Here is a 20,758-nt window from a genome sequence, read left to right as displayed (position 1 = left end):
AAAGCTTTTGACACCAGATTTTGCACTCTCCAGTTTTAGTAAATCAACCCCTTTGTATGACAAGGAATCTCTATGAACACGCAGCCCTAACACTGAAATTCCCTGTAACCTTGAGGTGGGTCTAAAGGCAGAAGTATTACCTATTTATTATTATTATTATTTTTTAATATCTTACTGCAATCCATCGATTAGGATGAAAAAAAAAAACCCTACTGTGTGGGCTGTATAGGACTCTCCCTCTTTATTGGCTCCCGCTGCTGTCCAAGCCAGTAAGCCAATGAGGAGAGAGAGGGGTCAGGGCCAAGCCACAGCTCTGTCTGAATGGACACAGAGCAGCAGCTTGGGTGCCCCCATAGCAAGCGGCTTGCTGTGGGGGAACTTAGCAGGAGGGAGGGAGGGGCCAGGAGCGCCGGTGAGGGACCCGAGAAAAGGAGGATCTGGGCTGCTGTGTAAAACCAACTGCACAAAGGGGAGGGGGGGGGGGGGGTTGGGGGAGTATAACATTTTTGCTATTCATAAACAAAAAAAAAAAAAAAAACAAAAACAAAAAGAAGACTTTAATATCACTTTAGAGTAGAACTAAAAAAGCCCAAAGCGCATATATCGAGGGCCGATATGCACTTTCCCCGATATAGCGGAATCGGCCACTAAGGTCGATATTACCGATAATTTCGGAAAGTGCTTGTACCGGAGTGATGTCTGCAGCCAGAGGCATCACCCCGGTACCGGCGTCCATAGCCGACGGTCGGCTGTCTTGGAATGACAACTGATGTGGCTAAGAAGCCGCTTGGCTGTCATTACAAGGAGTGAGAGGGGACATTCCTCATGTTCCCTCCCTCTCCCCCCCCCCCCCCCGTTGCCTTCCACGGCTCGCCTGGGTCTCCCGTCCCACCAGGAGACCCGGGCAACCAGTCTGCACAGCCGCCGAAGACCCAGTCACAGCCGCATTCGGCTCAGATTGGGTCTCCATGAAAAACCCGGAAGTGATGTCATGACATCACTTCCGGGTACTCGGCGCCAAATAAAAAAAAAAAGACAGCATTCAAAACAGCCAAACTTGGCATTTTGAATACTTTTAAGGGCAGAGGAGGGGTTTGGGGTCTTTCAGATCCCTCCCCACAAGAGTGCCTGTCAAGTAAACAAAACAAAATAAAATTTGACCCATATAGGTCGATTCCGTTATGTGATGACCAAATATCGGTAATGAAAACACTATCGGTCGATCCCTAAGCCCCACCCCTGCTCTCTCCTCATTGGCTCACGGCCAATGGCTCCCGCTTAAAGGTTTTTCACCTTCATGCATAGAATCATAGCCGCGGCTAGCCCCGCTCCTGCTCTCTCCTCATTGGCTCATGGCCAATGGCTCCCGCTACTGCACACAGGTTTTTTTTCCCCTTGATGAATAGAATGCATGAAGGTCAAAAAATTCTTGGGCTTTTAAAACCACTAAGTTACATGGTAGTCAAAAATACCTCATACCATGCTATTCAGGATTAGAGCATATGCGTTTATTATTTCCTATATTGACAATAATTAAAGTGGAAGGCAAGTCATACACCAAGCTTAAACCTACTCCCGCTCCCATTCCAAGCAAATTCTATCTACCCCATAAAAGGAAAGATTTACTTATCCTGAAGTCGCTCTAGTTCGGTCAACATGAGCTCTCTGGTTCCAGCTTCAATGTACAGGAGAGATCGCTGACAGAGGCTGCAGAGCCTGTGCAATGACGTCACCCATAGGCTTGCTATGGGACATCTGTTGTTGGCTGTCCCTTCTCTACACTGAAGCTGGGACCCCATCATGTGACCAAAACGGAGCAGTAAGTATAGACATCATTCCTTTTACAGGGCAGATAGAATAGGCTTTGAATAGGGGTGGGGGCAGATTTAGGCTTAGTTAGGGTTTGACTTGCCTTCCACTTTATAAGGTAAAGTCCACTTTCAGCAATACATGCTGCTCCAATTACTTATTATTGAAGGAAACCATTCAATTTCTAACAGACCGTTATGGTTCTGAAGCCTCTGGTTCAATAAAATTTTTGCAAAAAAAGAAGGTTTAGGGTACAGAAAAACAGCGCAGTTAAAGCAGAGCTCCAGGCTCCTTCAGAAAAAAAAAAAAAAAAAAAGTCAGCAACTACAAATACTGTATGTAGCTGCTGGCTTTTAATATTCGGACACTTACCTGTCTACAAATCCAGCAGTGTCTTCACCTGAGCCGATTTTTCCATCGGCTCTCAGGTGCTGCCGCCTCCATTTCAGCTAAGGGAATCCGGCAGTGAAGCTTTGAAGCTTCACAGCCTGTTCCCTGCCACGCATGCACGAAGCCATTGTAAATAGCTCGATGGCGGAGGAAGGAGGCCAAAATACCGGCTGAGTTTTCCGCGGTGAGCTCAGCCGGAAGTGGGAGCGGGTACCTGTCAAAAGCAAGTACCCGCTCCCCCCCTGAAAAGTGGCAAAATGTGGCGGGGGTGGTATTGGCTGTGGTGGGGGGCGCAAGGAGGCAAACAAGCTGAGCTTCCCCTTTTGAGTGGAGCTCTGCTTTGTCAAGTGATACACCTTAGACAAAAGGGTATCACCACCAAGAGAGGTCAGAGTACCAGGACAAGGGTTATGTTATTACAAAAATTACAAGGGTATTTATAGGGGCCTTGTCTGGGTGGCAAGGGTTTGTACACCTGCAAGCAACACCCTTTCACATATTGCGGGCTCTGACCCCCAAAAGTGGTGCACAAGCATAGGACATACCTTCACAGGTATGTCTGGGAAAGAGTGTGATAGAGGAAGGAGAAGAAAAAAAATAAAATAAAACCGTAAAAGAGGAAAGGAGTCTACACGAGAGGGAGGGTCTACAGCTTTCCTAACCAACCACAAAGGATTAGGCAATTATAGTGGATGCAGACACCCACTTCAAAACTAAAAACCACACGAACTTCAGTAAAATGGTATCCGTGCTCAGCAATCCAGTTTAGTTATAGCAGAAGTATAACCTGCACTTATCTCGGAGTTCTTCTACCCAATTCACAGGAAGAAGATTTAGCAGGTTTGACTCACCTGAAACTTCCTGTTAAGTCAGAGGCTCCAGGACGCAGCAATACCTGGCTCAGAAAGTTTGCTCCTCGGCTGTCAGATTTAAGAAAAGGGAAATAAACAAGGCAGGTTAAGAAATGGAAATACACAAGGCAGGTTAGCGTCACCAGTAATCACACAACCATAACCTGTTATGAAACCCCCCATATCCAGGAGCCTTAGCCTATTTCTCAGTATATGAAGGCAAAAAGGTGAGGCCAGGTTATGTCCCAACAACAGATTCTCACAGTGGTTCTGTTAATCCAGCAGCTGCTGACTCTCAGTCTGATTCATGATGCCAACAGTGCCTGACAACAGGGTTGCTTCAGTTTTAACCACACATCTGAAGGGCTAGATGAGTGGTCAACTTTTCTGACACACAGGGCTTCAAGGGCAACCTCTAACCTCAAAACAAAGAGCTGCACATCATTTTTCGTGAAAGTAATAACTGACTACCGAAAGCTACCAGAGTGTAGATACTACCATGCATTTTCTGTCTTGGTGACACGACAGGAAGTAAAATACATTGCAGTGGTCAAGCCCTTCCCCACGCCTAATTCAAAAATACTTTTTTTTTTTCCTGTGTCCTCTGCTAGAGATTCTGGTTGCCCGTCCCAATTACACAATAGGATGTGAAGGGAAATTTCCCCAACAGGAACAATCAGTAAGAACCAACAACCAGAACCTGAGCAGGAGCATACAGTTGTCGTAAAAGCTGGCCATACACCGAGAACATGTTGTCCTGTTCATAGGAATTTAAGGCTAAAATTCAAACTCTGGGTGGTCGTATTGGCATCCTCCTACCCAACATACACTATATGGTCAGAAGTATTGGGACGCCAGCCTTTACACGCACATGAACTTTAATGGCATCCCAGTCTTAGTCCGTAGGGTTCAATATTGAGTTGGCCCACCCTTTGCAGCTATAACAGCTTCAACTCTTCTGGGAAGGCCGTCCACAAGGTTTAGTGTGTGCAAAGGCAGCGTCCCAATACTTTTGACAATCTAGTGTACTTCGATCTGAAAATCAAAGCAGTTGGGCAGAAAACGGTCCGCTGAACAGTAGCTATATCCAATCAGATACTGTACTTGTTCAGGTATTCTGACAACCGCAGCTACCAACGTCAGAATTTGATCACCGTCACTGCAGATTCATCTGCACTGGATGAATGAAACGACAGGGGAAGCGAAGATTTCACTTAATAAGTACAGTCTTTTTTTTCTCTCCTTTGAAAAAAAACCTAAGGATGAAGTTTACATCAGTTTTTCCATTTTTTTTTTTTTTTACATCCTCCAGCTAGAGTCCCGGCTCCATTCTCTTCATGCATAAACTGGCTGTTTGTCCATTTACATTAGTTTTTTGTCCGATCCGTAAAAAAAAAAAAAAAAAAAAATAATTATTTTTTTGATCCATTCCAAAAAAACGGATGTTGACGGAAGGGGATGTACATTGAGGATCATCCATTTACATCTGTTTTTCTATAGAGATGCATTGATGTCAGTTTTTCATCTGTCAATGGATGGATGAGAAAAAAAAAAAACCTGACAAACGGTCCGCATGTGTGAAAGGGGCATAAGAATTCACACAAATCTTTGTATGGAAAGTGAAGACTCTCTGGGGGGGGAAACAAAAATAAAAAATACCATAACTTTTTTCTTTTTTAACCACTTGCCGTCTGAGTACGGTAGTACTACTGCGGCAAAGTGGTTCGTTATCGTCTGACGACGTAGTATTAACGTCGTCAGACACTCCCCCTTCTGGGCGGCGCTTGCGCGCCGCCGGAGGCTCGCTCCCGCTGTTTTCATTCACAGCGGGAGTCGGGCCAGGGGAGGAGCAGCGGCGATCGCCGCTGCTTTGCCCCGATCGCCGGGGATCTAGTGTGGAGATCCGCCCGCCTGTGTAAACACAAGCGGGCGGATCTCCAGGGAGTGACAGATCGGACTGTTCAGCATAGCTGGACATCCGATCTGTCCCTGACTCACTCAGTCACCTCCCCCCCTACACGTCAGTAAGCACCAGGCATACATTAACCCCTCCCTCTCCAATAAAATTAACCCCTTCCCTGCCAGTGTCATTTTTACAGTAACAGTGCATATGTATAGCACTGATTACTGTAGTAATGTCACTGGTACCCCCAAAAGTGTCAAAAATGTCAGTCAAGGGTCCGATCTGTCCGCCGCAATGTCGCAGTCCCACAAAAAAAAAAAAAAAAAAAAAAAAATCGCAGATCGCCGCCATTACGCGTTAAAAAAAAAAACACCAAAAATGACAGAAATCTTTCCCTTCGTTAGTAAATGCAATAACTTTTGCGCAAACCAATCAAAATACGCTTATTGCGATTTTTTTTTACCAAACATAGGTAGCAGAAAACAAATTGGCCAAAAATTTTTTAAAAAATTGGTTTTTACATCTTTTTTGGGGGGAATTTCATATAAAAAAATGTTAAAAATATTGTTATTTTTTCAAAATAAACGCTCTTTTTTTGTTTATAGCGCAAAAAGTAAAAATCGCACAGGTGATCAAATACCACCAAAAGAAAGCTCTGTTTGTGGGAAAAAAAGGACGTAAATTTCGTTTGGGTACGGCGTCGCACGACCGCGCAATTGTCAGTTGAAGTCACACAGCGCCGAATCGCAAAAAGTGGCCTGGACGGAAGACAGCAAAATCCTCCGGTGGTAAAGTGGTTAAAAATTACAAACCTAATCAGTTTTCTTTTTAAATCCCAGCCATAAACGCCCCCATTTCCAATGTAGCGAGTGCCAGACACCACATCAAAGTCCCCTTCTTTCTGTTTACTGTGAAAAGGAAAAAAAATTAGAGAAATATACTAAATACAGATCCAAATAAAGCAAAAGAGGTGAAGAAATGTTTATGGTATATACAAATAAAAAAAAATATAGGAGCAGTGGTGTCAGAGGCTGAGCCGGGTTCCGGTCCAGATCCTAATCTTGTGCAAGCTCTGTGACGTCAGCAGATTTCAGCCCGCTGTCTGCTGAAAACGGGTCACAGGAGTGCAGAATAAACTACACTTCTGTGATCCACAGGAGAAGTACAGCCAAACCAGCTTTCCCCGTACTTCTTTAACCACTTGCCGACTGCCTAACGCCGATCTACGTCGGCAGTCAGCCCCTCACAGGCAAAGTGACGTAGGGCTACGTCACTAGCTTGTGAGGGTCTAGGGAGCGAGCGCGCGCCCCCGGAGGCGTGGTCACGGACCCCCCCGCGCGTGTGACCGGCGGACCCGATGTCCGCCGGTCACTCGGCGGGGGGAGAGGGAGAATGTCAGGCAGCTTGTGTAAACAAGCCACCTGTCATTCTCCTTGCTGTTAGGATACTGATCACTCGGATCTAGTATGTAGATCCGTTGATCAGTGTCCATACAGCTCAAGCCCCAGCCAATCACAGTAGAAAGCACGCCCCTAGGGACACACACAGCCCCTCCCTCCCAAATAAAGTTAACCCCTTCACTACCAGTGTATTTTTACAGTAACAATGCATATATATAGCACTGATTACTGTAGAAATGTCACTGGTAACCCCAAAAGTGTCAAAAATGTCAGTCAAGGGTCCGATCTGTCCGCCCCAATGTCGCAGTACCGCAAAAAAAAAAAAAAAAAAAAAAAAAAAAAAAAAAAAAAAAAAAATCGCAGATCGCCGCCATTACACGTTAAAAAAAAAAAAAAACAAAAATGACAGAAATCTTTCCCTTTGTTAGTAAACGCGATAACTTTTGCGCAAACCAATCAAAATACGCTTTTTGTGATTTTTTTTACCAAACATAGGTAGCATAAAACAAATTGGCCGAAAAAGTAAAAAAATTTTGATTTTTAAATTTTTTTTTGGGGGAATTTCATATAAAAAAAATGTGAAAAATATTGCTATTTTTGCAAAATTGACGCTCTTTTTTTGTTTATAGCGCGTGATCAAAAAATCGCACAGGTGATCAAATACCACCAAAAGAAAGCTCTGTTTGTGGGAAAAAAAGGACGTCAAATTCGTTTAGGTACAGCGTCGCACGACCGCGCAATTGTCCGTTAAAGTCACGCAGTGCCGAATCGCAAAATACCCCCTGGTCGGAATGGGGGTAAAATCTTCCGGGGCTTAAGTGGTTAAACCAAAACATTAAAATACTAGAAGCCACTCTATACAATACTTTTCCTTTACTGGCTTAAACACCTCCCCTCCTTCACATGTTAACCCCTATGGACCGGAGCAATTTTTACACTTCTGCTATAAACCGGTTTATTCTGCAATAATTTTGTCATTACCAAAGATAACACGGTAATACATATTCTCTTAATTGTATTGCAACAATGTTTTTAAAACACTAAACTTTAAGGCCCCATTTCCACTGTGCGACTTGTTGTGCGTCTTGACACATGTCAAGTCAAAACCTATTCATTTCAATGGCACCCGTTCCCATCTATGCGACTTAAAGTTGCAGCGACTTTGAGCCAGAGTGTGTCAAGTCAGATCAAAAAAGTTGCATCAAAGTCGCACTGTAAATCGCACGACTTTGGCCTCGCACTAGTGGAAATGTAGCCCAAGTTAAAACTACACAAAAAATTCACTTTTTTTTTTTTTTAAAACAGTGTTCGTTCAAAAAGAGTAACTACATAAAGTGCGCACCTTATTTTGACTATAATATTTTAATCTTATACATACTTTTATTATAGTCAGTGGAAAAAAAAAAAAAAAAAAAAAAAAAAAAAAGTAATTTGATTCAGCATGATAGATTAGAATACTTACTTTATAAACTCTGGGATGAATTTGGGCTACAAAAAGAAGAAAAAACAGAAATTAAAGCATTTGTTACCCCAACACTTCTATTCCTTATATGTGGCTGCTGTAACATGTATTTGTATGAGAAAGTCTCTTTGTATAGCTTCCTTTATGTGACACCCCTGGTGTTCCTGCTAGTCCCTCTCTGCTTTCCTATTAAAAACTGACCACACTAAGCAGGAGAATACACCATGGGTCGGTTCTCTAGCTATGCTGGGAACTCAGCCTGCTCTCCTCCAATAATCTGGACTTGTCCTGAAACGCCGCCTCCTCCGCACGCCCTTTCACTGGGAAGATGAGTGTGCTGCTGTTTCTCTTCCACCCAGCTCTTATGCAGCTGAGAACAGAAGGAATGGAATTCACTTCTATAAAAAGGCAAAAAAAGTATTATGTTTTTTTTTTTTTTTTTTTATATAAATCTACACAAAAATGTTTTGCCTTTCATTTCCATTTTAAACCGAATGGGTTATTTTACAAGGTGATCGTTTCCAATAATTTTAAGGTTTAGGGCTCTTTCACACGGTCTGCCTCCGTAGGCGGATCCGTGTTGCTCAGCGGGGATCGATCCGCGATCCCCGCTGAGCCGGCGGATGACAGCTCCGTCTCCGCTTGCAGAGCGGAGAGGGAGGCGTCTCAGCCCCCGCTGCCCTCTATGGGGGATCGGATGAGAGCGGACCGCCTGTCCGCTCTCAACCGATCCGCTCCGATCCCTGAACGGATGGAAAAATAGGGTTTCAATCCGTCCAGATTTCACGCACCGGATCGGATACAGATGGCAGCGGGTGTCAGTGGAGGTGTCTCCGCTGACATCCGCTGCCCCATAGAGCTGCATGGAGGATCCGATCAGATCCGCCTAAAAAACTGACAGGCGGATCTGATCGGATCGCCCGTGTGAAAGAGCCCTTAGTAATGCAACCTTTATCCAACAATCTAAAGAAACCGTTACTTTGTCCATTAAAGTGTCACTAAAGCCAGTAGCCTGCAATCACTATACCTGGTCCCCCACCATACACACAACATGGAAATGCAATTATTTCAGTAAATATAAACTGCCAAATACCTTTTCTCATCAGCAGTATATAGCAGTCTCGTGACTTCTATCAGTGTCTGGTTAAAGCTTGTAGGAGTTTTCATTCTCCTCTGACTGTCCTATGAGGCTGCACAACCCCTGACCCTCTGGACAGTGCTGGTTGGCCCTGTGCACTCTCCCAAGGAAGAAAAAAAAAAAAAAAAAAAAACACCACACCAAACTGAGCATGTGCAGCTTGCCCCCAAGGCTCTGTACCATCAGCAGATAGATTGGGGACTGTGGAAGAAGGGGAGGATCAGAAAAGACCAGATCAAGCAGCCTTTTTACACAATACACATGATTAACCCCCAAGCATGTTTTACTACATATACAGACTGATTTTAAGGTTGTGGGTTTAGCAACACTAAGAGCATAATGACAGTTTAGGACTCACACTTGTGCGTTTCTGAAAGTCACGTGACTTTGATGCAATGCCTGTGTAATCTTGAGGTCTATGGACTTTAATTTGCATCAATGTCAGACCAAAGTAGTGCAGGGACTACTTTGAAGTCGCATAGATATGAACGGTACTCATTGGAAATCATGGGGTACGTCTTGTCATGCAGCTTTGCAGTCTCAAATCACACGAGTGTGAAAGGGGCCTTATCCTGATAGCTCACCATCTCCAGCAACTATCTTCACCCCCCCCTCCTCCATCTGAGCTCAGTTGCCTCTGCCCTGCTTCCGAACATAGTATAGCTTGCAATATCCCTTAAAGCGGAGTTCCAGCCTAACCGCACACTCACCTGTCCCACGGTCCAGCGATGCGCCGTCTTCTCCCTCTCTGCTCTGCGGCGCCGTCATCACTGATGTGGGCACCCGGCTGTGACAGTTTGCGGCTTCACAGCCGGGTACGCACTGCGCATGCGCGAGTTGCGCTATGCGTCGTGATTGGCCGGCAATCTTCTGGGACCTCTGACATGTCCCAGAAGATTGCAGGGAGGGAGGGAGAGAGGAGAACTTCCGCCCAGGGCACCGCGGCGCTCCGAGCGGAAGTGGGAGCAGGTACCTGTCAAAACTAGGTACCCGCTCCCCCCCCCCCCCCCAAAAATGACATGCCAAATGTGGCATGTCAGGGGGTTAGGACTATTTAAAGCAGAAGTTCCACTTTTGGGTGGAACTCCGCTTTAAATAACAGTTTGGGAGCCTCAGCAGCCAAATCGCCAGGCTTGAATCCTATCAACTGGATAAGCCCTGAAATCTGACAATGAAGCTTACTAAGGGCGACATATGGGAGGTGGTGAGAGAGCATGGATTGGAGAGTATACTTTGAGGGTGGCAAATTGTCAGGAGATGCCATCACCTTCTACCCAAACAGGTCTTTTTTTTTATTTATTTTTTTATATACTTAATTTTGATCCAGTGACACCAACATGAATGATCTGCGTGTCATCATAGTTTATATGTAAAGCAATCTCTATTCAGACTTCACAATCTGACAAGAAAATGTTTTTTGCAATAATACCAGAAAAACAAAAAGGTTATGGGTTTATAAATTTTAAAAAAGAAAAAACAAAAAACCCTCGGAAAACCTTTTAACAGCATACAAATACAGAAATAGCTTTTACCAGCCCAAAATTGGCAGGTGCTCCTCCTATCTATTGCCTGTATATAACAACCCCCCCCAAATCTACAGCCCATATCCTCCATAGATACACAACACATCTTTCATATACAATACCACTACCTCATTAAAAAGCCCAAAGCCTCCATAGGTACATGACTCCACTACACCATATATAACACCAATATTCCATTTTCCTATTTAGCTTCCAAATTTAAAAACCACCCTCTGTTACACGGTGCACTAGCCTTTAAAGAGTCAGTCCACCCAAACCGGATAATTCAGTGCCTAAGGGGAGCTGGAAAGTGAAGCCACTTCAAGGTTTTATTCAGGGACACTTGGTGAGATCTCTGCATTGAGTTCTTGGACACCATTATGAGGGGTTCCCCACCATCCCTGTGCCAAGTTTCCGGGTCTGTACACCTGCTGTGCCCATTATGAGGGGTTCCCACCATCCATGTGCTCAGTTTCCGGGTCTGTACACCTGCTTGCACCCATTATGTGGGGTTACCACCATCCCTATGCTGAGTTCCTGGCTCTACACCTGCTGTGTCCATTATGAGGGGTTACCACCATTCCTGTGCCGAGTTCCCGGGTCTGTACACCTGCTTGCACCCATTATGAGGGCTTCCCACCATTCCTGGGTTAAATTCCTGGGTCTGTACACCTGCTGTGCCCATTATGAAGAGTTCCCACCATCCCTGTGCTGAGTTCCTGGGTCCGTACACATTATGAGGGTTTTCCACCATCTCTGTGCTGCGTTCCCAGGTCTGTACACCTGCTGTGACCATTAGAAGAGATTCCCACCATCTCTGTGCTGAGTTCCCAGGTCTGTACACCTGCTGTGCCCATTATGAGGGGTTCCCACCATCCCCGTGCTGAGTTTTCAGGTCTGTACACCTGCTGTGCCCATTATGAGGGGTTCCCACTATTCCTGTGCTGAGTTCCTGGGTCCGTACACATTATGAGGGTTTTCCACTATCTCTGTGCTGCGTTCCCAGGTCTGTACACCTGCTGTGCCCATTATGAAGAGTTCCCACCATCCCTGTGCTGAGTTCTTGGGTCTGTACACCTGCTGTGACCATTAGAAGAGATTCCCACCATCTCTGTGCTGAGTCCCCAGGTCTGTACACCTCCTGTGCCCATTATGAAGAGTTCCCACCATCCCTGTGCTGAGTTTTCAGGTCTGTACAAATGCTGTGCCCATTATAAGGGGTTCCCACCATCCCTGTGCTGAGTTTTCAGGTCTGTACACCTGCTGTGCCACATAACCGAAGCAGTAAAAACAAACAAATGAGTGGTAACCAGGACAGGGGGAAAAAAAAAAAAAAAAAAAAAAAGGAAAGGATTGGAATGCTGCAATATATTACATTTTTTTTTTTTTGGGTTTAGCAACACTTTAGGTTGCCCTGCATTAACATTTAGTTTAGTGATTTGGCAAACCAAATCTTTAGAGATAATATTGCAGACACTTACGTGGTGGGAGAGATCTGCATCCATAATGATGATGAAGTTTCCTGACGCGTGCTGCATGCCGTGTACATAGGCTGTTCCTGCAAAGCACAGAGAAAAAAAAAAAAAAAAAAAAAAAAAAAAAAAAGGATTCAACATAGCCAGGGCAAGGCGGCAAATCCCACATCTACAAACCCAACACAACTCATAGCCAAATGTGTGTGGGTGTTAGGTCACTGGGTTTTGGCATGACGCATAAATACAGACATACAGACATACCTAATCCCAGTTTCTTTTCTCTGGGTCGGAGTAACTGAGAAAAAAAAAAAAAAAAGACTGATTACGCAATTTCCTAAAAATGCAGATACGTCTCCCTGTCATGCATTCAATTGGGACACGGACAAAACACTGACAATAGTTGTACAGCTGTATCATCCATTCACAGGGTTAATGGAAGGGGACTTCAAGTCCCATCTGCCACTTTAATCTGGTGGTCTCCAAACTGCGGTCCTTTGCTTACTTCTATCTGACCTTTGTGGTGTTAGTCCTCCCACGGACACTGGGTAGCGCCCCACTCCAACGAAGGGGCGCTATCCCTGCCACCGACCCCGACGACAGGGCGCTATCCCTCCCACCGACCCCGACGACGGGGCGCTATCCCTCCCACCGACCCCGACGACAGGGCGCTATCCCTCCCACCGACCCCGACGACAGGGCGCTATCCCTCCCACCGAAACCGACGACGGGGCGCTATCCCTCCCACCGACCCGACGACGGGGCGCTATCCCTCCCACCGTCCCATCTGCCACTTTAATCTGGTGGTCTCCAAACTGCGGTCCTTTGCTTACTTCTATCTGACCTTTGTGGTGTTAGTCCTCCCACGGACACTGGGTAGCGCCCCACTCCAACGACGGGGCGCTATCCCTCCCACCGACCCCGACGACGGGGAGCTATCCCTCCCACCGCCCCCGACGACGGGGAGCTATCCCTCCCACCGCCCCCGACGACGGGGAGCTATCCCTCCCACCGACCCCGACGACGGGGAGCTATCCCTCCCACCGACCCCGACGACGGGGAGCTATCCCTCCCACCGTCCCATCTGCCACTTTAATCTGGTGGTCTCCAAACTGCGGTCCTTTGCTTACTTCTATCTGACCTTTGTGGTGTTAGTCCTCCCACGGACACTGGGTAGCGCCCCACTCCAACGAAGGGGCGCTATCCCTCCCACCGACCCCGACGACAGGGCGCTATCCCTCCCACCGACCCCGACGACGGGGCGCTATCCCTCCCACCGACCCCGACGACGGGGCGCTATCCCTCCCACCGACCCCGATGACAGGAAGCTATCCCTCCCACCGTCTCATCTGCCACTTTAATCTGGTGGTCTCCAAACTGCGGTCCTTTGCTTACTTCTATCTGACCTTTGTGGTTTTAGTCCTCCCACGGACACTGGGTAGCGCCCCACTCCAACGACGGGGCGCTATCCCTCCCACCGACCCCGACGACGGGGAGCTATCCCTCCCACCGACCCCGACGACGGGGAGCTATCCCTCCCACCGACCCCGACGACGGGGAGCTATCCCTCCCACCGACCCCGACGACGGGGGCGCTATCCCTCCCACCGACCCCGACGACAGGGGCGCTATCCTTCCCACCGACCCCGACGACGGGGCGCTATCCCTCCCACCGACCCCGATGACAGGGAGCTATCCCTCCCACCGTCCCATCTGCCACTTTAATCTGGTGGTCTCCAAACTGCGGTCCTTTGCTTACTTCTATCTGACCTTTGTGGTGTTAGTCCTCCCACGACCCCCACAACGGGGCGCTATTGCTCCCACGACCCCAGACGACAGGCGCTATTCCTCCCACCGACCCCCGACGACAGGGCGCTATTCCTCCCACCGACCCCCGAAGACGGGGCGCTATTCCTCCCACCGACCCCCGACGACGGGGCGCTATTCCTCCCACCGTCCCATCTGCCACTTTAATCTGGTGATCTCCAAACTGTGGTCCTGACCTTTGTGGTGTTAGTCCTCCCATCGACCCCCACAACGGGGCGCTACTGCTCCCACCGACCCCAACGAAGGGGCGCTATTGCTCCCACCGACCCCTGATGACGGGGCGCTATTCCTCCCACCAACCCCCACAACGGGGCACTATTCCTCCCACCGACCCAGACGACGGGGCGCTATTCCTCCCACCGACCCCGAAGACGGGGCTCTATTCCTCCCACCGACACCAATGATGGAGCGCTATTCCTCCTACTGACCACAGGCGCAATGTCTTTTTTTTTTTTTTTTACACTCACAATGACCACCAAGCCTGAGACATTGTCTTCTCCCATTAATGCAAAGACAATTTTCAACCCCACTGCCGACAGTGCAGCCCCCTCTGAAATCTGAAGGACAGCAAACTGGCTCTTTGTTTAGAAAGTTTGGAGACCCCGGCTTATCCCAGAAACATCTGGCTTTCGATATACTTTATATAATGAAGCCCACTCAGCACACTAAAGTACAACCAGATCAAATGGCAATCAGATGGGTTTATAATACACTCAGAAAGAAATGGGAGGAGTAGGAGAACACTTACTATTTTATCACCTCCATAGATCTTCTGCAACTGCTTGGCCACCTCCAATGTCCCATCTGGGCTTCCATCGTCAATGATGATAATCTCATATTTATAGCCACTGAAGAGACAAAATAAGTTTTATTTACTAAAATAGCAAGACAATGAATAGGAGTTGTGGTGGGTCACCCGAGCTTGGATTGTTTTTTTTTTCTTAGACACCGCGATGGCCTTTCAAGTAAAGGTAATCCATGCAGTTCTGAATTTGCGGTATCAGGGAACATAAAAACAACCTTAGGAGCGGCCATACCCCAGCTACTGTAGGTGGGGGAACAGCTAGCCAAGCACGGTTTGTGCTTGATAAGCTGCAGTGGAGACAACGGTGTCTAATAGATCTCTGATTTCTCCCTAAAGAGGACCTGTCATCTCCCCATATTCTAACATAGGGGGGTTTGTAGCCCCCCTTGTGATAGGATAGCAATGGAACTGCAAGCACTGGGGTGAACTAAGCCATTGAAAACCATGTAACCTATTTTCTATGCGCTTTGGATGCAAAAAAAAGTACTGGACTGCATGTGGTGTGAACTAGTCCCAAAAGTGTAAAAAAAAAAGAAAAAAAAAAAAAAAAGAAAAGCACCTCTATACACACCCTAAAACAAACAAAACATTAGGGTGCACCTTGGAATTTAAACATAAATTGTGCCACACATGACCAGTAGGGGAGACATCTGAGAGGAAGCCTTTTCTTATGGAAAAAAAAGATCCAAGCCTGGCTAAATTTTGAATAAACATGTGAAGTCTCTGTGGGGTGATGTGAAGAGGGCTGTGCACAGGAGATGCCCCCCCCCCAATCTGACAGATTTGGAGTGGAGTGTTTTTGCAAAAAACAGTGGGCAAATATTGCCAAGTAAAGATGTGCCATACTGATAGACTCCTACCCAAAAAGACTGAGTGCTGTAATAAAGTCAAAAGGTGCTTCAACAAAGTATTGGGATCTCTGCTGGGGGGGGGGGGGGGGGAATAAGACCAGCAGAGGAGACATCTCAAGGGGGGGGGGGACCAGCAGAGGAGACATCTCAAGGGGGGGGGATGGGACCAGCAGAGGAGACATCTCAAGGGGGGGGGGGACGGGACCAGCAGAGGAGACATCTCAGGGGGGGACGGGACCAGCAGAGGAGACATCTCAGGGGGGGACGGGACCAGCAGAGGAGACATCTCAGGGGGGGACGGGACCAGCAGAGGAGACATCTCAGGGGGGGACGGGACCAGCAGAGGAGACATCTCAGGGGGGGACGGGACCAGCAGAGGAGACATCTCAGGGGGGGACGGGACCAGCAGAGGAGACATCTCAGGGGGGGACGGGACCAGCAGAGGAGACATCTCAGGGGGGGACGGGACCAGCAGAGGAGACATCTCAGGGGGGGACGGGACCAGCAGAGGAGACATCTCAGGGGGGGACGGGACCAGCAGAGGAGACATCTCAGGGGGGGACGGGACCAGCAGAGGAGACATCTCAGGGGGGGACGGGACCAGCAGAGGAGACATCTCAGGGGGGGACGGGACCAGCAGAGGAGACATCTCAGGGGGGGACGGGACCAGCAGAGGAGACATCTCAGGGGGGGACGGGACCAGCAGAGGAGACATCTCAGGGGGGGACGGGACCAGCAGAGGAGACATCTCAGGGGGGGGGACGGGACCAGCAGAGGAGACATCTCAGGGGGGGGGACGGGACCAGCAGAGGAGACATCTCAGGGGGGGGACGGGACCAGCAGAGGAGACATCTCAGGGGGGTATAGGACCAGCAGAGGAGACATCTCAGGGGGGGATGGGACCAGCAGAGGAGACATCTCAGGGGGGGATGGGACCAGCAGAGGAGACATCTCAGGGGGGGATGGGACCAGCAGAGGAGACATCTCAGGGGGGGATGGGACCAGCAGAGGAGACATCTCAGGGGGGGATGGGACCAGCAGAGGAGACATCTCAGGGGGGGATGGGACCAGCAGAGGAGACATCTCAGGGGGGGATGGGACCAGCAGAGGAGACATCTCAGGGGGGGACGGGACCAGCAGAGGAGACATCTCAGGGGGGGACGGGACCAGCAGAGGAGACATCTCAGGGGGGGACGGGACCAGCAGAGGAGACATCTCAGGGGGGTATAGGACCAGCAGAGGAGACATCTCAGGGGGGGATAGGACCAGCAGAGGAGACATCTCAGGGGGGGATGGGACCAGCAGAGGAGACATCTCAGGGGGGGACGGGACCAGCAGAGGAGACATCTCAGGGGGGGGGATGGGACCAGCAGAGGAGACATCTCAGGGGGGGGGGGATGGGACCAGCAGAGGAGACATCTCAGGGGGGATGGGACCAGCAGAGGAGACATCTCAGGGGGGGGACGGGACCAGCAGAGGAGACATCTCAGGGGGGGGACGGGACCAGCAGAGGAGACATCTCAGGGGGGGGACGGGACCAGCAGAGGAGACATCTCAGGGGGGGGATGGGACCAGCAGAGGAGACATCTCAGGGGGGGGGATGGGACCAGCAGAGGAGACATCTCAGGGGGGGATGGGACCAGCAGAGGAGACATCTCAGGGGGGGGATGGGACCAGCAGAGGAGACATCTCAGGGGGGGATGGGACCAGCAGAGGAGACATCTCAGGGGGGGATGGGACCAGCAGAGGAGACATCTCAGGGGGGGATGGGACCAGCAGAGGAGACATCTCAGGGGGGGGGGGATGGGACCAGCAGAGGAGACATCTCAGGGGGGATGGGACCAGCAGAGGAGACATCTCAGGGGGGATGGGACCAGCAGAGGAGACATCTCAGGGGGGGATGGGACCAGCAGAGGAGACATCTCAGGGGGGGATGGGACCAGCAGAGGAGACATCTCAGGGGGGGACGGGACCAGCAGAGGAGACATCTCAGGGGGGGGGGGGAATGGGACCAGCAGAGGAGACATCTCAGGGGGGATGGGACCAGCAGAGGAGACATCTCAGGGGGGGATGGGACCAGCAGAGGAGACATCTCAGGGGGGGATGGGACCAGCAGAGGAGACATCTCAGGGGGGGATGGGACCAGCAGAGGAGACATCTCAGGGGGGGGGGATGGGACCAGCAGAGGAGACATCTCAGGGGGGATGGGACCAGCAGAGGAGACATCTCAGGGGGGATGGGACCAGCAGAGGAGACATCTCAGGGGGGGATGGGACCAGCAGAGGAGACGTCTCAGGGGGGGGGGGGGATGGGACCAGCAGAGGAGACATCTCAGGGGGGGGGGGACCAGCAGAGGAGACATCTCAGGGGGGATGGGACCAGCAGAGGAGACATCTCAGGGGGGGATGGGACCAGCAGAGGAGACATCTCAGGGGGGGATGGGACCAGCAGAGGAGACATCTCAGGGGGGGATGGGACCAGCAGAGGAGACATCTCAGGGGGGGATGGGACCAGCAGAGGAGACATCTCAGGGGGGGATGAGACCAGCAGAGGAGACAACTCAGGGGGGGGGGGGGGGGTGGGACAAGCAGAGGAGACATCTCAGGGGGGATGGGACCAGTACAGGTAGTAGGTTATCCTCTATGGTAGGTTATCCTCTATGGTAGGCAGTCACCTCTCTTCGAAGTATTTGACCAGCAGCCAGATGATGATAGGCAGGTTCTCCCTCTCGTTATAGGTGGGAAGCAGCACCGAGTACAAATCCCCCGTCCCCTCCCGCTGCCTCCTCTCTCTGACAGCCGCCATGGCTATCCCGGAAGTGCCAGCTCAGCTGACAACCGGACGTCATTCACCCTCCACCAATCACAGAGCGCTGTCACCTCCCGGCAAAAAAGAGCGATGGCTCAGCCAATGGATAACGGTATGGAAATATTGAGCTTAGAACAGGCGCCTATTGGCTGCTGTCACCGGTAGGGGGTGGCTAGTCTGGCTTTCTGCTTTGGCGGGCGGGAAAGTCAGTCAGATCTCCTCACACAGCTGAGGAGGACGGTGGGAGGAGGGACTCTGTTCCTGTGACCCAGCTTTACCTGAATTAGTCAGCCAATAGCCTGATAATTGACCACCAATGCCTCTTTTAGGTTTATTGTAGTGAATGAGTTCTATAGGGAGACACTGGAAGAAGGTAACTGTTCTATATACATTATTGTATAGGAATAGGTCAGTAGGTTCCCCATTGTCAGGCCTGTAGTGATTGCATGCATAGAAAAGTGAATGTTCGTAAATAAGACAAAATTTAGTGCCTTGGGAGCACCAGATATTCTGCAGTGGAATGGAATTTTACTGCTCATGATTGAACACAGCTTCTCCCTATGTACTAAGATGGAGAACATTCACTAAAAACCTAAATTATCCCTGAGGAGATTTCTACAGAAGAGCACGGCGCACATTGATGACATCACTGCTGCTTTGAGTTTTGAATGGTTTAGGGAAGAGTTTGTATTGCTGGCCCTCAGGGGAGATTTTCCTCACTTCCTGTCTTGGTGACACCCATACAGGAAATGGGGTGCACGTAGCAAAAAAAAAAAGAAAACTGACTGAGGCTCTAACTCCACAAAACCTTCCCCACCCCCACCGTCCAAATAAACCTGCCAATAATAAGTAAAGGAGAAAATCAACCTGTATATTTACCCACTTCAAGACCAGGCCTATTTCTGACATTTGTTTTTTACTAGTTATAATCAGTTTTTTTGTTTTGTTGGAAAGTTACTTAGAACTAGTGATTGACCGATATCGTTTTTTTGTTACCGATACTGATATTTTGGCCAATGCATATCGGTATCCGCCGATATTTTTGTACATTTAAAAGAAAAGTTTTTATTTATTTATTTTTTTGGACAGGTACTCTTGTGGAGGGATCTGGGGGTCTAAAAGACCCCAAACCCCTCCTCTGCACTTAAAAGCATTCAAAACACCAAGTTTGGCTGTTTTTGAATGCTGTAATTTTTTTTTTTAACCACTTTACCACCGGAGAATTTTCCTGCTAAAAGACCAGGGGGTTTTTTGCGATTTTTTTTTTTTTTTTTTTTTTTTTTTTTTTTTTTTTTTTTTTTTTTTTTTACTGCGTGACTTTAACGGACAATTGCGCGGTCATGCGACGCTGTACCTAAACGAATTTCACGTCCTTTTTTCCCACAAACAGAGCTTTCTTTTGGTGGTATTTGATCACCTGTGCGATATTTTTTTTTTTTTTTATCACGCGCTATAAACAAAAAAAGAGCGTAATTTTGCAAAAATAACAATATTTTCCACTTTTTTTTTTTTTTTATATGAAATTCCCCCCCCAAAAAAATGTAAAAATCAAAATTTTTTAACATTTTCGGCCAATTTGTTTTACGCTACATATGTTTGGTAAAAAAAAAATCGCAAAAAGCGTATTTTGATTGGTTTGCGCAAAAGTTATCGCGTTTACTAACAAAGGGAAAGATTTTTGTCATTTTTGGTGTTTTTTTTCTTTAACGAGTAATGGCGGCGATCTGCGATTTTTTTTTTTTTTTTTTTTTTTTTTTTTTTTTTTTGCGGTACTGCGACATTGCGGCGGACAGATCGGACCCTTGACTGACATTTTTGACACTTTTGGGGGTACCAGTGACATTACTGCAGTAATCAGTGCTATAAATATGCACTGTTACTGCAAAGATGACACTGGCAGGGAAGGGGTTAACTGTATTGGACAGGGAGGGGTTAAGTGTGTCCTAGGGGCGTGTTTCTAACTGTAGTGGGACATGGCTATTGGTGTAAAAACAAAGATCAACGGTTCTACATAGTAGAACCGTCTGATCTTCATTTTTACACAGGGAGAACTGACAGGCGGCTTGTTTACATAAGCCGCTCTGTCTTTCTCCCGCTGTACCGGCGATCGTAGTGTGACTGGTGGACATCGGGTCCGCCAGTCACACTCCCGCACTCCTCCGTGAACGAGCCTCGGCGGGCACGCGCTCGCCCGCTATTGGCTCTAGAAGGAGTCACAGGCGAGCGACGTAGACCTACGTCGCTCTGCCTGGCCGGGGCCGACTGCCGCAGTAAATATACTGTGAGCAGTCAGCAAGTGGTTAATCTGGTGCCAGACAGTACCCGGAAGTGACGTCATGACATCAATTCCGGGTTTTTGCATGAAGACCTGAATGCGGCTTTGATTGGGTTTTTGACGGCCGTGCAGGCTGGTCTCCCGGTGGGACGGGCGATGTGGGCGAGCTGCGGAAGGTGGTGGGGGGGGAAGTCCCCTCCCGCTCCTTGTAATGACAGCCGAGCGGCTTCTCAGCACCATCGGTT

At 48.7% G+C, this 20,758-nt stretch overlaps 1 protein-coding gene across 1 annotated transcript in view; it reads right to left on the bottom strand.

The window, feature by feature from the left end:
• DPM1 (dolichyl-phosphate mannosyltransferase subunit 1, catalytic) overlaps positions 1-18,266 on the bottom strand; it is a 28,922-nt gene extending 10,656 nt beyond the window's left edge. The window contains exons 1-7 of the mRNA XM_082272752.1: positions 18,105-18,266; positions 14,523-14,622; positions 12,213-12,246; positions 11,958-12,034; positions 7,816-7,841; positions 5,766-5,861; positions 3,051-3,119 (exon numbers count right to left, since the gene is read on the bottom strand). Coding sequence (XP_082128878.1) covers positions 3,051-3,119; positions 5,766-5,861; positions 7,816-7,841; positions 11,958-12,034; positions 12,213-12,246; positions 14,523-14,622; positions 18,105-18,235 — 533 coding nt within the window. The 5' untranslated portion in view covers positions 18,236-18,266. The remainder of the gene's footprint in view (positions 1-3,050; positions 3,120-5,765; positions 5,862-7,815; positions 7,842-11,957; positions 12,035-12,212; positions 12,247-14,522; positions 14,623-18,104) is intronic.
• Between the last annotated feature and the right edge of the window lie 2,492 nt (positions 18,267-20,758).

Source organism: Pelophylax lessonae, assembly GCF_965119305.1.
Source record: "Pelophylax lessonae genome assembly, chromosome: 11".
Taxonomy (NCBI): domain Eukaryota; kingdom Metazoa; phylum Chordata; class Amphibia; order Anura; family Ranidae; genus Pelophylax; species Pelophylax lessonae.
The sequence above is the reverse complement of the archived record's forward strand: the minus strand, read 5'-3'. Positions and strand labels throughout refer to the sequence as shown.